The 18,021-nt window shown below is 27.9% G+C and overlaps 2 protein-coding genes across 5 annotated transcripts; both read left to right on the top strand.

Annotated features, from left to right (window-relative positions):
• Window positions 1-2,977: 2,977 nt before the first annotated feature.
• LOC111316632 (MYB-like transcription factor EOBII) lies at window positions 2,978-5,062 on the top strand. Its single transcript, XM_022918670.2, has 3 exons — window positions 2,978-3,194; window positions 3,415-3,544; window positions 4,586-5,062. Exons 1-3 carry the CDS (start codon window positions 3,059-3,061, stop codon window positions 4,917-4,919), a joined length of 600 nt encoding a protein of 199 aa, XP_022774405.1. The 5' UTR covers window positions 2,978-3,058; the 3' UTR covers window positions 4,920-5,062.
• Window positions 5,063-10,302: 5,240 nt separating this feature from the next.
• On the top strand, window positions 10,303-16,364 carry LOC111316630 (DNA (cytosine-5)-methyltransferase DRM2-like). 4 transcript variants are annotated; one of them, XM_022918665.2, is made up of 12 exons: window positions 10,303-10,614; window positions 11,912-11,955; window positions 12,063-12,200; window positions 12,800-12,899; window positions 12,980-13,026; window positions 13,193-13,292; window positions 13,374-13,420; window positions 13,685-13,801; window positions 14,096-14,195; window positions 14,658-14,749; window positions 14,920-15,654; window positions 15,829-16,364. In XM_022918665.2, the coding sequence occupies exons 2-12, from the start codon at window positions 11,953-11,955 to the stop codon at window positions 16,261-16,263; spliced, it is 1,914 nt and encodes a 637-aa protein (XP_022774400.2). In that variant the 5' UTR covers window positions 10,303-10,614; window positions 11,912-11,952; the 3' UTR covers window positions 16,264-16,364. The 4 variants fall into 4 exon arrangements, with proteins under 4 accessions (XP_022774400.2, XP_089609864.1, XP_022774402.2 ...); XM_089753738.1 differs by having other exon boundaries at window positions 10,345-10,614; window positions 13,245-13,292; XM_022918667.2 differs by lacking the exon at window positions 13,685-13,801 and having other exon boundaries at window positions 10,345-10,614.
• Window positions 16,365-18,021: the final 1,657 nt, after the last annotated feature.

Here is an 18,021-nt window from a genome sequence, read left to right as displayed (position 1 = left end):
CCATGCAACCAAAGACTACGGAGCTGTTTTTCACAAACCTTTCTTTGAGGCATCTTGAACAACCACTTCCGCTTAGGACATTAGCATCAAAATTTAGAGTCATGGCCATAGATGATCTCATCTGAACCAATACTCAAGCAGCATGCTATGCAACGAATGTGTACCATAAATATTAGATCATCACATAAAACATAGGTATCACTTGAATTAATATTAAAAATCTATAAATCTATGCGGTACTTCAACTCTATTCTTTTATAATTATGTGAAAAATCCGACCCAAGATTAAACTGATGGAGTTTTGATTTCCTATTCAACCAGTCAATCCAATAAAGGAGATTATTTAGTATTAAGTGAATGCTTTGGATATTAAATATAGTAAAAATTTCGGAATAATTAATTAAATAATAATTTATTTGTTTAATACTGGGATTTGAAGTGTATCCATGTGATACAACTTGGACAGATCTCCATATCTAGACAATAATCATCGGAAAAAAAAAATTAAAGAGTTGGTTTCATTTTGCAATTTGGAAACAAACATCATTAAACCAAAAATATCTTGTTGTCCATCAACTTTCTCCATGGTTGAAGACAGCCTATAATCCAAATATTAGCCACAAATTTTATGTATGGCTGAGATTTAGTTTTTTTTTTTTTAATTAAAAACAAAAGAAAAAAAACGAAAATTAAGCCAAGTTATTGATTATTTTCACATGAATATGCTTTGAGAGAAACATTAAGGTGAAATTATGATAATAGTCCTTATAGTTTAATGAAATTTAAATTTAATTTTTTTATTATAATTCATAAAAATATAATTTTTATATTATTTTGATATGATAATTTTAGTCTAATTATTAATTTTGTTAATTTTTAAATGAAAAAATTTGATGAGATTAATAATTAAATTAAAATTATTAAATTAAAATAATATAAAAACTGTATTATTATGAATTATAATTAAAAAAAACTAAAATTTAAATTTCATTAAAATATGATATTCTGACCTAACATTAAACTTTTTTTCCTGCTTTCAACTTTTTTTAATCAGGAAAGCAAACAATAATTTTTGTTCTCCAAACAAGGAAAGGGGGCCCCCCTTTATGTTCTTTGGAGTCTAATCACCACAAATGGTGGCCCAAAATTAAGGCTGTAGGGCCTTACACTTTCCCAATAAGGGTTTTAGCACATGATTTTTCTTTGGTCACTCTTGAAGAGTATTTTCCTATCAAGCACAGCCAAGTATTTAAGTATTATTCAGAGTATATCAAGCACTAATATAGTTATACATTTGTACCAAAAGTTAGGATTAAACAATTAATAAAAAATACATGTCATTACTTTTGTGGGAAAAAAATTGAGAAGAAAATTACTTTATTTTTTAAAGAAGAAACAATGGTTTTTTCAATTTAAATTGTTTTACTTTTTAGACAAAGAGAGATCTTTTAAACTTTTTTTTTTTACTGCAGAAAATTATAAAAGGACTCATAATTTTTTTTCTAAAGTCATAACTTAGAGATAAAAGAAAAAATTATATGTGTTGAGATTTAAATTTTAAATTTATTGGATGTCACTTTTGACTGTAAGTTTCGGATTTACGAGAACTTATAATTTTTTGTGGTATATATAATAATTATAAAAGAAAAAATGAAATACTAATTTCATGCATCAAGAAAACTTGAGGGTTACAACATGAGTAATTAGTTTTTGCTAAAATTGATAAAGAACTCAAACAACTTTTGTTATCAAAAGAGAGTTTTGTGATGAATTAATCAAATAAGTTTTTTAAAAATGATTTTTAGTTAGGAATTAACCTTTTTAATTGAGATTTATTTGTGCTTCTTAATTAACTTCCATTTTGTCCTTTATTGTGTTTTAATTTCTCTTGCCTTTGATATGAGATTTGGATCACATATTTTCTCTTTAAAATCAAATCAAACATCGTTTTCATACCTAATTTAAATCATATGATCTTGGGTAATTTTCAAAACTATAATCACAAAACAATTATATATATGTGTACATATATATATATATATATATATATATATATATACACACACACACACATGTATGTTTCTTATGCATATATAACAAATGACGGTCTATATTTCTTTGTTAGGAAAATTTATAAATTAAATCTAGAATAATAATTATATTTTTTTACTTCAAAAAAACAAAAAGTAATCACTAATGAAAAAAATGACAAGCCAATTATAGAACCTAATTTTGTTTAAATTATGATTTTCAGTGTATTTATTATCTTTTTTTTTTTTTTTTTGAGATTTCTAATGTATTCTAATTTGTGCAATGAGATTAAAGGGCTTGGGATTCTCATATATATTATTTGATGGGTTTCATACTTTCATTTTCATGTCTTAATTTTTGCTAAAATTAATTTCTTTTTTGAAGAATTCAAGTTGTAACTATAAATTATATTAATTTTAGAAAAATATAAGTTATGTTGCTCCACATTCATATTTTCCTTTAGATATAACAATTTGTTCAGAGTCAGCTAACCCAACATTCATATAAAATTCTTTTTAGAAGCTTATATTGGAATTAAAACCCACTTTCTCACATAAAAATTGAAAATTTAATTGCTTATCAATCATATATTAAATGTTCAATAATCTATGACCAATGACAAAGTTTATTTTATAATTTAGTAATAATATATACAATCTTTTTGCTTGTTTTCATTTTTATTTTGTTTCCTTTTTTCTTTTCTTTTTGCATAAAATAAGTCCCTCAAAACTTCTCAAAATATCTGACAATTAAGAAATGATTTTAATTCATTTTTAACTCATATATAATAATATTTATAAAATATGTTAAGAAGTGGCTATAATGTGGCCATGCATGCATGTGTTTTCATTAACACAATAGTTAGGTTAAAAGCTATTCACTAATGGTATATATTAGCAACAAGACTACTAAAAATCATCTTAATTTTGTTCTATAAAAACCCTCATCTACCTTCTTTTGCATCACATTCTCTTCCTCTCTCTCCCTCTCTTTCTCTCTTAAATTCTCTCATTTTCAAAAAGAAAAGATGGATAAAAAGCCATGCAACTCTCAAGAAGTTGAAGTGAGAAAAGGACCATGGACCATGGAAGAAGATTGGATTCTCATCAACTACATTGCCAACCATGGTGAAGGAGATTGGAATAATCTTGCTAAAGCAGCGGGTAAATTATCAACATATAATAGTAAGCAAAATATAGGGAAATGAAGCTTTAAAAAACCTTTCATAAACAAAAGACAAATTTGATCCATATAGTTAATTTATTAGTTCTTTTCGTTGAAAAGGAAATGGTACAAATGATTCAAGCTTTTATTTCATTGAAAAACAGATATAGTAGTACCTTAGTGATAAAAAAATGTCTTTTTTTTTGTAACTTTTGTTAGGGTTGAAGCGTACCGGAAAGAGTTGTCGACTCCGGTGGTTGAATTACCTTCGTCCAGACGTCCGAAGAGGCAATATCACTCCAGAAGAACAATGCTTGATCATGGAACTGCATGCTAAGTGGGGAAATAGGTCAGTCATGCAATAACAAATATTGCATATTTCAACATATAACACTATTTCTAAAGAAAAATAATTATGATATATATAAAAGTATATATGCATTATTCATATAGAACAAATAAATTAATATCCTATTACCTTTGATCTTGCAACAAATACAAAGAAAAAATTCTTCCCCTCTTCATTGGTGTGCTATGACTTCAACTTCATTTTGATTAAGAGAAAAAGTGCACTTCACCGAGACCTACATATTTATGCATCAAATCTTGGTCACCTTTGCTCTTTTCTTGAGGATTTAGCAACGTGGGATTTGAGCTATTTTCAGCCACCAAAAGATTTGTAACACATGGGTTTTCTTTTTCATCAAAGTTCGTGGCCACCAAAATTTCTTTATACAACTCCCTCAGTACTTGAATTTTTCTTGGCTGCGAAAAATTCCTGATAATTTGATTTTTTTTTCTTGAATTTTCCAGTTATATTTGTAATGATATATATAACTATAAAAGTTGTACAACTTCTAACCAAATTGGTAATAAGAGGTTTCCATTTTAAGCTGAACCCTTCCAATTGGACACATGTTAAGACTTGTTTTAAGAGGAAAAAGAAGCATTTTATACTTGGTTGAAGTAGACATGCATAAACCTTATTGTTTTGGATAGTTAAGACATTGTCTGCCCTTTGAAAATTTACAAGTATTCCAAAGAGGATTAGGAGCTTTTCATCAAAAACAAATCAGCATTGTGACATTTGGTGGTTTATTACATTATCATTATATTATTATCTTGTTGGAAAAAATTGTTGCTGGACAAATCTCAATAACTATAAATGAAAGTGGGTTTAAATTTTGAGAATCCATGGAAGAATGTAACTATAAGCTACTTGTTTCTTTTACACAAATGAGACTACTAACAAGGATTTGAAGACTCTTAGAGTTTGGATTTTCCACCATAATAATGTGTTATTTGCATTTTGCAACATCACATTATTTGATGTTAGTATCTTCATAAATTTTTCAAGAATTTAAAATAATTTGCTTACATAAATATGCAGATGGTCGAAAATAGCAAAGCATCTGCCTGGAAGGACGGATAATGAAATAAAAAACTATTGGAGGACGAGAATCCAGAAACACATTAACAAGCAAGCAGAAATATGCTCCTCTCAGAGTAATTCTGACTTACTTGCTCATCAAGCAAGCACAAGCCAATTGCCTTGCAATAGTACTACAAATTTCATGGAAACATACTCTCCGACATCATCATCATTTAACCATTTCAACATTGAAGCATTTCCAGGACAACAACACACAGTTGATCAATCAAATTATGAAAGCTGTTGGAGCATGGAGGATATATGGTCCATGCAGTTGCTTAATGGCGACTAAACATTAAGATTAAGTACATTTCCTTCGCATGGCTCCGAGTTAATTTTGCTTAATTTGGATTAATCTAATCTCTATATAGTTGAGGTTGAGAAATTGTACTTGGCATTTTCCATATGATAATTTGGATTAAGTATGGCTTTTAATAGTGAGAGAGATATCCACGAGTTACTTAACTAAAGCCATAGAATATCGACACGTCCTTTCGACTTCAAAGGCTATATATGCTCATGGAAGAATAGCACTATTCAACTTTGCTTTCCATTTGTTTCCAATTTTGTGCGTGGCCATACAAACTTGAAGGCCGACGTGAGCCTAACTCTTGTAGTGGAAGCAAGGAAGTTTTCACGTGCTCCTTATTATAATTTTTTTTTCATGCAAAGGAAATTGCAGTCTGAAAATAAGAAAATGATCATGAGCTTTAAATGTTCAGATTTAAAATTTAAACCTCCTTAATACCATTTCTTATAAATAATTATATGAATTCTAACTGAATTGAATTTTGGGTTTCTTTCATTATAAGTTTCACATCCACTTGCTTAACATGTTATCGGGTGGTCGAGAAAGAAAGTTTTTCATGATCTTGTTTTCCTATCACCTTCACTTCAATAGTAGTTATGGCATACCTACTAACTCATTGACTTTATTGATATTTTTCGAGTTACACTTAAAGAAAATATACTCTTAAATTAAATCTTCGTATGTTGCATTTATGGTTTAAAACTTAGAGAAATAAAATTTTATATCATGTATGCATCTCAACTATAACATGGAGTATATATGAAGTTTGGTCATTTGGATGATATCGGATCCAGCAATTGCAGTGATACCAACCTTCAACTTTTATCACCCAACTTCTTATCCAAAACAAGAATTGAGAAGATAACTCCAAGATACCATTGCTTCGGATTTTGCAGTGTCTCGTATGGGAAAGAAAAGAGAGGACAATGTTTGTGTGAGTTTTCAATTGCTTGCCAAAACATAAGAGAAAGAGCTCAAATTGGAGCCGCTCATTTTGTTTGATCAAATGTTTTTTGTGTGAAAATCACCAATAGAGCAAAAGGAAAACCTTCATGTGAAAGATAAGGGAAAAAAACCACATGATTGGTCGCCCATAGTGCAAATATAACATCAAATATTTGCTTTAATAACAAGTGTTATCATGATTTATGTGCTTGATCGAGGCCAATTCGATTAAGCTAAGTCACAATGGAAATTTCTAGTTCATCTAAAAGGACAACATCCATTCCTTCATGATCCATCTCATAACAAATATTAGTCAATGGATTTGGGAATCTCACGATGTTAGCAAACGAATTCAAAATATATGAAGACTCCATCGGTTCTTTAAACTACAAAAAAAGGCATTTTATTCATAAAATTTGAATTTAAAACCTTTAAAATAAAATCTCAAAATATAATCAACAAGGTATATGACAAAGACAATGATTTCAATATATATGAGAACATATTAATATCAAACAACTATATACAACGCAACGAAATTATTATGTCAACTTCACATTAAATTGGGCTTAAATTGGACTTGGGTCCGGGAAGCTAAACCCCAATCATGCATGAGTCTGGCCTGTAATAAATGTTTGAAGGATGAAACCTTCATTACCTGATATGTTTTAAGTTTAAATGACCAACTAAATCAACAAATACTTGAATTTTTGGGTTTCATCCATCCAATTTAGCATAGCCGTTATCCATAGATTTGATAATTTTTGTATTTATATCATATAAAATATTATATTTTATATACTTTTATTATATTTTATAAAAAATTATATGTTATAATTCATATTGACATAAAAATATAAAATATAGTTTTTTTATTTTGTTAAACCTATATATAATTATTATTAAAATTTTAAATCATATTACTTATATATATATATATTTAATATTATATTATTATATCATATTTTAAATTATCAAATCTAATCATTCTATGTATTTTCAAAAGTTATTATGTCGTAGATTGCATGCATTTTTAATACCCTTATGAATTAAATAAAAATATTAAGTTGTTGGTATAGTTTGACTAAATGTTAAATTTTTTATTTTTTATATTATGTATGAAAAAATTTACCAAAAATGATAAATATATTTATCTTTAATTCATGAATTATTCCACTTTTTTAATAAGTCTTTTATACTTTTATTGGATCAAAATAATCATTTATACTTTAATTTGTATCCATATAAATCTTTATTTCAAATGAACGATTGATTTATATTAATATTTTATTTATATACAAATTAAACATTAAAATTTTATTTAGGTGGAAATTAAATGTTAAAAACTTATTAAAATAAAATAAAAATATGGTGGCTTTATTTAAATAAAATGGTAAAATTCAAAGTTTTGTTTTTTTTTGGTTATTTTAGCCTATATGTAACTAATGAAGTATTGTTTCATATGTTAATTTTTTTGTGTCATTTACCCTGATTCATCCATATTTCCTGCAACATATAACAATTTGATGATGTTTAGATGATAAATCATGAAGCCTCTTTACAAGAATGCATATGGATATAACACTCTTCCATTTGATATATAATTCATGATGCCTTGATGATGACTATCATTCAAGAAAACAATGGTTAAAATTCAATTTGTTTAATCCCAAAAAATCAATTGAAATAAACACAGTGGGATAGAATGAGTATTATTTATTTTATAAGTTGTAATGAATGGGAAAATATTTTTTTTTCCCAAATTTCTTATTTTTTAGAAATTTTTATATAAAATTTAAGTTATATTAATATCAATGATATAATTATTCATTATTTTTATTTTCATTCATTATTTCATTATAATAATTCTATTCAAATTTTATGAAAATAAAGATTATGATAGAATAAGTACAACATAAAATTTTATGAGAAAAATAAATAAATAAATAAAATGTTTAATCTTAATATTTTAATAATTTACGTGTTTACCCCTACTTATATTTCCAAAGCAAAATTAAGAATCTAGCACAATGACAAAAGGAAAAGTAAAGTAAAGCAGACAATATCACGTGTTGTTCTGAATAAATTAAGGGTGTGTTTGGTTCGAGAAATATTTTATAATTTATCGTAATAAAATGTTTTTTATTCATGAATTTATTTTCTCATAATTTTTTTTGTTGTGTTTCAAAATGTGATTCTTTAGTTTTTAATATCTTTCTCATATTTATTAAAATAAAATAAAAAGTTAATTATTCATTTATGAATAAAAGTGAAACAAAAATTTTTAATTTTTTATTTAATGATTAAATTTTTTTAAATATATATATAAAATAAAAATTCGAACCCATCATCCCCATCTTTTATCTCAAAAAAAAAAAAAAAAAGAAACAGATCGTCAACATCCAACTTCCAAGCCATTGAAATGTGAGATTTTAACTTTTTTTTTTTTAATTCTTCAAGTTGGAGTTATAAAATCATCTTTTAATTTATACTATTTCATTTGGTTTTTATTTCCTTAATCAAAAATACATTCCAAAGCAATTCAATAATGTATTAGTGTAATTATTGTAATTAAAGATTACAATATAATTAAAATATTGTTAGTTTGATTTTCTTTTAAATTAGCAAGAATTCTCTAATGATTTTTTTTTACAAACATTCACGTTTTTAAAGTACAAGATTTTTTTTCTTTAATTTTAAATAAATTTTAAATTTTAATTATTTTTTCTTTATTTAGACAGAAGATAGACAAATTTTTATAACATCAAAGTTATTGTTTTGCCAAAAAAACCTTTAAAATTTAATGATAAAATACAATAAAATTCTTTTGTCGATTATCCAAATGAAATATTTTTTGAAAAAATTGAGTTTTCAATAACCAAACAATCTCAAAAACCAATGACCTCTTTTATTTGTATGATATTGTCAAGTGCAATAAAAGAGAGAAAAGCTAATCTCACATGATCGTGTACATACATATATTATTATTTTATCTTAAATTTATAATTAAATTATTTAACAAAAATAACAAAAAAATTTTATTCAAAAACCCAAATAAATAAAATTAAAGTTTAAAACCCCATACAAAAAATGGTAAAAAAAACTCTCTTTCTTAAAAACAAGTGCATCTAGTTTAAAAAGTCATAAAATTAATTTTTTATAAATTATTACTTTAGCCAACGACCCTAGTAGTAGCACGAATGTTTTGTACTACTGATCGAGCAAAGCGAAAATAAACTGAAAATTTTTAGTCTTATGTTCTATTTATGAGATTGATTAGGAAGAAATTAAAAATAATAATAAAAATTAGTATAATTGTGATTGAAAAAAATTACCATAAGCATGATTAATAAAAAAATTTAATAAAAATTTTATGTTGAATAAATTTTATTAAAATTAATATTTAAATTTAATTTATTATACAATGAATTCAATTAAATCATATTAAAATTACGGTTAAATTCAAATGAACACTTAAAGTTCATTTAAATGGATAATAAAATTAATTTCGGATGAAATTAAAAATAATAATAAAAATAAAATTAATTACTATAACGATAAAATAAAATTAATGATAAAATATATGTTTGAATGTAAAAACAACGAAAAAAATGAAATAAATTTTAATAAAAAAATTGATTATTAAAGACATTGATTACAAATTCTATGTAATTAATATGTCAAATTACTTAATATTTATAAAATTAATAAATAATTAAAAATTTTAAAATTTAAAATCAAATAATAATTTTGTTAATGAATAATTAAAATATTAATTAATTAATTAATTGTATAATAATGAAATTTATTTTTATATTAAATTAACAAAAATTACTTTATACTTTTTAAATAAAAAATAGAATAAGAAAAAAGAAAAAAATTAAAAGTTGTTAAGTCGAAGGAGACAAATCGAAAAAAAAATTAAAGAAATTGAAACGGAGATGGACTGAAGGTACAGACTCCAGTGGCCGATCGATTAAAAATAAAACGCACTGTAATATTATTTGGCTTTCAAATTCGCGTTTGGCACTTTTTTTCATAATAAATGCATCACACTGAAGGGTGCGATACATTCCAAACGAAGCCTTAGATTTTAACCGACCATTTCTTTCACTGTTCCGCCAAAAAATTCCGATTCTCGCACCGTAAAGCTGGGATGAAAATTATTTAAGGTGGAATTGAATTCGGTTTAATTTTTTTTAAAATTAATTAAAAAAATATTTTTATTTATTAAATATTATTTTAATTTAAAATTTTAATATTTTTAAATAATTTTAAATATAAAATAATTTTTTATTTTATAAAATTTAAAAAATATATAATTTTATTAAATTTAATTCTTTACTTTTCGATCCAAATTTAATTTAAATTTAATATAATCATTTAATATTAAACTGAATAAAAAAATAAAACCCAAATCGAACTAAATGCTATAATTTCAAATAAGTTTTCGATTTTTTTCGATTTTTCACCTCGCTCCTACCGCAAATACAACAACTCTCTCAATCAATTTCGTCACTCTCTTCTTTTCTCTCTCAAAGAAAAGAAAACAAATTCAAAAAAGTTTGCTGCCATGAACCAAAACCTCCAATTTTTTTGTCAATCTATTTTCATTCTTTGCATGATTAAGCTTTGCTCTTCGTTTTTACGGTTTGTTTTTTGACTGCATTTGTTGTATTTCTTTGAGATAGTTTCAGGATCAGTTTATCATTCTCATCTTCGATTCGTCGAGGTAAGTTTCATTGATTAACAAATTGATTATAGCTTTAATTACTGTTTGTTTCCGTTGATTTCAATTTTTTTTATCGGTTTAATGTACGTTTAGGCGTTTCGCTGATGCGTTTCTTTTTGCTTCTGTTTGGTTGGCGAGAAATGATTTGTTTTTGCTGTTTAAACTCTAGCTATATTTTTTACTATCTTTTTTCTGCTTCAGTTTTCTCAGCTGGGAAAGAGAGAGTCAAATTTTGGCATCGAATTTTGTGCAGACTGTTTATTATCTGGGGAAAGACTTACATAAAGTTTGTTAAGCGAGGTTCCTGAAGTTCTCTGTTAAAACTGATAAAATAAAAACTAAAATCGAAAATCAAAATGATAAATTGAAAGTTTTTTTTATATAGATCAACTATGCAAAGTTTGAAAAAAATTTAATAAATTTTGATATGTTTTTAGACAGGTATTTTTAGTGAAGCTTGGGAAGTTCTTTATTAAAACTGATTAAATAAAAATTAAAATAAAAAATTAAAACTGATAGATTGAAAGTTTTTATTACATATATCAAGTATGCAAATTTTGAAAAAATTTTAATAAATTTGATATGTTTTCTACATAGTCATTTTTAGTAAAAATTTTAACAAAATTTTTACCATTAAATAAGCACCGATCAAATTTAATTATAAACGATATTTTCAATAATTTTATTTTTATATATTATTGATCTTCTCGTTGAACTCTATCAATTTATCGGTTTGGATTTTTTATTAAAATTTTTGTTAAATTATTTTTAATAAAGAACTTCACAAAGTAAAGAACTTTATATAAGTTTTTCCCTTATTATCTATATTATATACTAATTTGGATTTTTTTATAATAACAATATATATTAAGGGTTAGTATAGAAAAAACATTGACTCTCTTTTTATGGATAATGTCCTTTTGGGGGAAATTCTTAAGCTCTTCATGATGTGGATGGTTAAGCCTCCTTGTTTTTAATTTGATCTAGTGACTTGAGCTGGAACATCTTGCATTTTAAGTTGTTGATTGCTTAGATTGTTGGAAATGGACCTTGAACTTTCATAGGTTACTGAGGATATGATTGTTTCTATTTAATGTAAAAAGGCTTACTTTGTTGTTGCTGTTATTGTTCTATAGGAGTCATTGAGTTTCAATCCTTTATTAATATTAGCAAATTCTATATGCATTGCATCTAATAACTTGCACATAGATTGGCTGTTGATAAATTGTTTAATTTTTGGTTTTGTGTTGATATTTTACCCTGGCTTCTGATCTATCTTCATTTGTTTCTTTTACAGATTAATAAACTTTTCTTGGGCCGTACTATAGCTCAAGGAAAATGGTACTCTTTAGTTTTGTTTCTAAAATTTTTTGGTGTCATTTTAATATTATTCCTGTATTTCTTAATCTGATATCATTCATGTTTTTGTTCATCTGTAATTTCTGTAGAATGGAAATAGTTGTGGTGGTGATGCAGATAATTTTGACTGGGATACTGAAGATGAGCTGGAAATTGATAATTATGCCATCTCCTCCTGCTCGGAAGTGTCACTTCCCCATGGAAAAGCTGTTTTGGGGTCAGCAGAGGTACATATTCATATGTAATTAGTTCACAGGGCATTAGGGAATAGTATTGCAGTTGCTGTATTGATCAGGATTTTAAGGTGCAAATTATTTTAATGATTATAAGGATGGTGTATGATGGAATTATCTGTCATCTGTAATTTTCAAAGAAGCATTGTACATTTGGCTAGTGATCATTAATTGATGAGTTCCTGTGGGAATTAGTTGAGATAATGGAGCATTGACTTTTTAGGTAATTTTTACTAGAGGCCTCTTTAATTTTGCATCTCCTTTTCATGTACTGCTTTATTCTGAAGTCTGTACTTTTTCTTCTATTAAAAGCTTGAATCTTTCATTGGTATTCTATTTAGTTGGTGATATTATTGATGTGCTTTGCTCAAATTTCATTGATTAGCCTCCAGAACTGTAAAAATGTTGCATTTAATCACTGGGCTCAACATTTTTGACTTTGGTGTTTACCTTAATTATGCACATATACCACTTATGTTTGCAGGCAATTAATCTTCTATCTTGTAGTTTGCATGCAACTTTTCTAGGCATGTAATGGTTAAGAGACAAAGTAATTTCATAACTAACTCATAGTTAACTTTTACTGTCTAAAGGTGAGCTCGTCTACAGATTTTCCCAATTCCAAGTTAATTGATCATTTTGTTGGAATGGGGTTTTCGAAGGAACTTGTTGCCAAAGCAATTGAAGAAAATGGTAAAGCTGCTAGGTCTTTTTTCACTTAGAGCTGAAGTTTCAACAAACTCATTTATCATTCTGCTTTGACTATTGTCCAGGACAAGAAAACTCAAATTTGATACTTGAGACTCTCCTTCAGTACTCGGTGAGTTATTGTCTGTCCTTGTAAGATGCTTATTAGTTATGTGCATCACGATGCTAGAAAGTTGCTGCACATGCTCTTGGCAGAATTTTTACTGTTAGATTATTGATGTGTTAGTTTGCAGATTTCATAATATTATTAATTCTTGATTCCCCTTTTTGGTATGAAGGCAAGCTCATTGGCTAGTTCTTCAAATTCCAAGTTGATTTATCATTTTGTAGGTATGGGGTTCTCTGAAGAAATGGTTCTCAAAGCAGTTCAGGAAAACGGTAATGGTCTTTTCTGATTTTATTAGACGTCAGTTTTCACCTCAACTGCTTTATCTATAATCCTGTTCTCTATATTTTCAGGGGAGGGAAATACAGATTCCATATTGGAGACTCTATTGACGTATTCAGTAAGTTATACACCTGAACCTTGTTTCAAGTCCCTTTGTATGGTGAACATTTTTTTCTGAAGCTCGCTTTTGTGCCTAGAAAAATCTACTTTGTGTGTATAGTAATCTTGATTTTAGTGCAATGGCAAACCTACATATTCAGTGGTTCAGGTGATATTTGCCAATCCTCCCCAAATAGAATTGTCTTTGCAAGTTGTTGGAGTATCTTGCGTAGTAGTTTTTTACTCTTTTTGTTTTGTCATGAGACCTGTTTAAAATTTGCAGGCTCTAGAAAAATCTGCTTCCATGCAGCAACATGCTGATTCTAGTAACTGCTCATCAGATTATGAAGGGAGTTTTTTGGATGATTTCTCAGATATTGATAGTTCTTCTGAGACTGCGGTATCTAAACTTTAATGTTACATTTATTATTTCATTTGCTTAATTTGCAAACATTTATAAAACTTACATTAATACCAATGAGAAAATTTTAAGTTTAAAGAGCTGTTGTATTTTAATTTTTCTAGCCACATGGATAATATATTATGGCCTTTAGTCATTGAATTTGAATTTATATAGATGCTATAATTTAGCTAGTGAATAATTATCTGTATTACACAAAAGCAGAATATTTTATCAAATTTCACTTACAGATTATTTATGTATGTTTTTGCTTTTTATATTTCTATGTTTCAGGAAACCATGAATCCTGATTCTGATGAGGAGAGGAAATTGTTGTACTTGACGAAAATGGGGTACTCAAAGGCGGAGGCATCAATAGCTATGGAGAGATGTGGTGTGTGTGTGTTTTTTTTTTTTCATATTTGTGAAATTTCTTTGCTCATTATTCTTGCTGATAGTACATAGGTTATCAAAGTTTCAAGTAGAAAGAAAAAAAAGGGTCGTAGGATATTCCACTATATTTACCTGTATGTGTTGAAGATGGTGAACTTTCATATTTGTCATCTTTGATTGAACATAAAAGGAATAGAATAAGTTGTCATTTTGTTCTACTGCAGAAAAGAATGTAACCTAATAAACTTGCCCCAATGGCTTGTACCTGTAGAGAAACCCAAGTGATTTTTTGAATGCTAGTTTTCAACAATGAATTTTCTAGGTAGCACACTTGGGTTTCAATCTTTGTAGAAGTTTGTGATACTTTTGAGGTGTTATCCTGGGCCTTTTTAAGTTGTAAGAGGGAGGGATGTAGTTCTTACACTCAGTTCGTACCTTAACATTAACTCTTTAAATATTGCAGGTCCAGACTCCTCAATTGCAGAGTTGACAGACTTTATATGTGCTGCTCAAATGGCCAAGGCTGCCGATGCACTTTTTCCCCTTGAAGACAAGGTAGTTTCTTTCCCCTTTCTAAGAATTCTGACTTGTAATACTCTTTCTAAATCTTTTTTAGTTTGTTCTTTCATATTTTCTTTTTAATTAACTGAAAATTTCAATTTGCTGTAGTTTTCCTCCTATTTTGTGTAAAGTTTACACCAATGATTTTCCATCCAACTTAACAGAAGCCATTTGGCAATGACTCTAATCGCAAGAAGAGGCGAAACTTGGACTACGATTTGTGGAAAAGGAGGAAGCAGATGAAGCTTGAAAAGAGGTTTCTTAATGAAGTTGATGATGCCCTTCATCTTCCAAATCCAATGATTGGTTTTGGGGTCCCTACTGAATCAGATCAGATAACTCAGAGAACACTTCCAGAAGCTGCTACTGGTCCTCCTTATTTCTACTATGAGAATGTGGCACTTGCTCCAAAAGGCGTTTGGAACACTATTTCACGGTTCTTATATGATGTGGAGCCAGAGTTTGTTGATTCAAAGTATTTTTGTGCTGCTGCAAGGAAAAGGGGTTATGTTCATAATCTGCCAATTGAGAACAGATTTCCCCTTCTTCCATTTCCACCACGCACCATACATGAAGCTTTTCCATTGACCAGGAAATGGTGGCCTTCCTGGGATACAAGAACAAAGTTGAACTGCTTACAAACATGCATAGGGAGCGCAAGGTTGACAGAAAGGATCCGCAAGGCTCTTGAACGTTATGATGATGAGCCACCTTTGAGTGTCCAAAAGTTCGTTCTTGATGAGTGCAGAAAGTGGAATCTAGTCTGGGTGGGAAGGAATAAGGTTGCTCCACTTGAACCTGATGAGGTGGAAATGCTTTTCGGTTTCCCTAGAAACCACACTAGGGGAGGAGGAATTAGTCGGACCGATAGATATAAATCACTTGGTAACTCATTCCAGGTGTGATTCTTACCTTGTTTTTTCATATTCATTGCCAATTTCCTGTGTCGTACTGGTTACAATACATGAATGTCATTTCCTCTACAAGATTGTTTCTTTTTGGGGTAATTTTTTGGTCTCAAGATACATGAATCCATGCTTGTGGTGTTATGATTATAGAATAACTTATTTCAGGTCGACACAGTGGCTTACCATCTATCAGTCTTAAAAGACATGTTCCCCGATGGTATCAATCTCCTGTCTCTTTTCTCCGGTATTGGTGGTGCAGAGGTTGCCCTCCACCGACTTGGCATCCCTTTGAAGAATGTCGTAGCAGTGGAGAAATCAGAAGTGAACAGAAACATTGTTAGGAGTTGGTGGGAGCAAACGAATCAGAGGGGAAATTTGATTGACATACCAGATGTGCAAGAACTGAACGGTGATCGGTTGGAGCAATTGATGAATAGATTTGGTGGATTCGACCTTGTTGTTGGTGGGAGTCCATGTAACAACCTTACCGGTAGCAACAGACATCATCGAGATGGACTTGAAGGTAAAGATTCTTCCCTCTTCTTCGATTATTGTCGAATACTAGACTTGGTTAAATGTATAACGGCAAGGAATCAATGATTTCATGTAAGAATGGGTACTCGTCTGAACATTAACATTCTTTCCAACTCATGTTAACATCAAATTCAAAGGGAAATGAAGTGTTCAAAATTTAATGGAAATTTTGTTGGATACTGTTTTCACCAAATAAATTTTGGGTGTCTTTCCATTTTACTCCAGTGTTACACAGTTTGGATGATGAAAGAGAAGGGTGACACTACCAAAATTACAGTTAATATCGATGAAATTTTACTGAATTTTTTCATTGGTAATTATCGACGGAATCTTAAAAATAAAATTTTTTACTAACCGATTATCGATGGAATTTGTGAACGAATTTAATTTCATCAGTAGGGAATACTTTAATGTGAATTGTCACGAATTTTACCAGTAGAGAAATATGATTTTTTCTGCTTTCTTTTTTCATTTTCAATGACAGCCACAGGTGAAGAAAATATCATATGAGCTGGAAAGCTATGCTTGTAGCTTTCCTGGGTAACTCAAAATCTTCACAACCATGACCAATTGGATCCTATGTACAATTTGTTTTAGACGTATATGACTTTTCCTCTGACCAAAGAAAAAAAAAGTATATGACTTATTTTATATATTTTATGATTTCTTAATTTTTCTTTTTCATATTATGCCTATTTGAAGTAAAAGGGTATTTGTCGTTAAAAAAAGGAAAAAAAGATTGTAAATGTTAAAATTTAAAATTATAATATAATTTTTTTAAAAATTTATTATATAAATAAATTGAATTAAAATTAAAATTCATTAATCGATCATCTTTTGTATAAAAGAATTCTTTAATAGATCATCTTTTATCAAGAGAATATTAGGTATGAGATGATTTATTTAAAAATTATGATAATTTGTATTTAGTAATTATATTACTCTATTTGGTAATAATTTAAAAATTGTGTCGATAATCTTAAATTACTAGTGATAAGATCATCATTTTGGGGTAATCTAATTCTCAACTTAAAAAATGAAAAAAATTTATTATCATAAGAAAGCAAGTTTCAATACTAGTTTTTAACTAATTTATCTTCACAAAAAATATAGTTAACATTATCCCAAGAAGCTAACTATTAAAAATTTTAAAAAATCAGTTTTTTTTTTCATTTATTCTAAAAAGGTTTTATATTATAAATTTATATTGACTAGAAAAAATAATAAATTTATTTAATAATTTTTAAAAAAATTATTAATACCAAAAATTATTAAAAATCTATTTTCCTTTCACTCATTATATTTAGTTACTAATATTTTTTCCATTAACTTTAGTTTTTAGAAACAATAATTTTAAGATGATTCATTGCTTTTTTTTATTTTAAATAATGGCATCAACTCAAGAAAAATTTTTAAAACTTACCAACGAGTTGAATATGCCTTTCCGTTTTAGTGGAAAGCATTTTAAATGATGAAAAAAAAAAGTTTTATATTATTTAAATTTATTAAATATAGCATATGTATTTTTTGATAAATAAAAAAGATTTCTATTGATGGTACGAATGATGCGGAAAGAAAGGCACACAAAGAAAAAATAATGAAGTGAGAAAAAGATTAATATAATGTTGTTATAACTCGCTCAAGCCTATCAACTCATGTTCAAATCGACTTCTATTTTGTGTGTGGAAAAGATGGTCACACAGCAAGAGTTTCTAAATTTCGAAAGCGTGGGCAACCCCAAGCAATCGAGAAGCCACTTGTGGCAATGATAACTAAAATTAACATGGTTAATAGATTTGATGGGAGGTGGACAAATTCTGATGC

Source organism: Durio zibethinus, chromosome 24 (genome assembly GCF_047325235.1).
Source record: "Durio zibethinus cultivar Kanyao isolate XHJ-2024 chromosome 24, ASM4732523v1, whole genome shotgun sequence".
In the NCBI taxonomy this organism is placed as follows: Eukaryota; Viridiplantae; Streptophyta; class Magnoliopsida; order Malvales; family Malvaceae; genus Durio; species Durio zibethinus.
The sequence above is the reverse complement of the archived record's forward strand: the minus strand, read 5'-3'. Positions and strand labels throughout refer to the sequence as shown.

What these genes read in the sequence shown, in the direction of transcription:
- LOC111316632 (XM_022918670.2), top strand. Translation starts at nt 3,059, where the DNA reads ATGGATAAAAAGCCATGCAACTCTCAAGAAGTTGAAGTGAGAAAAGGA. An exon ending in TAATCTTGCTAAAGCAGCGG is followed by an intron (nt 3,195 to 3,414) that starts GTAAATTATCAA and finishes AACTTTTGTTAG; the next exon opens with GGTTGAAGCGTACCGGAAAG. An exon ending in CATGCTAAGTGGGGAAATAG is followed by an intron (nt 3,545 to 4,585) that starts GTCAGTCATGCA and finishes ATAAATATGCAG; the next exon opens with ATGGTCGAAAATAGCAAAGC.
- LOC111316630 (XM_022918665.2), top strand. An exon ending in CAAAGCAATTGAAGAAAATG is followed by an intron (nt 12,900 to 12,979) that starts GTAAAGCTGCTA and finishes ACTATTGTCCAG; the next exon opens with GACAAGAAAACTCAAATTTG. An exon ending in CAAAGCAGTTCAGGAAAACG is followed by an intron (nt 13,293 to 13,373) that starts GTAATGGTCTTT and finishes CTATATTTTCAG; the next exon opens with GGGAGGGAAATACAGATTCC.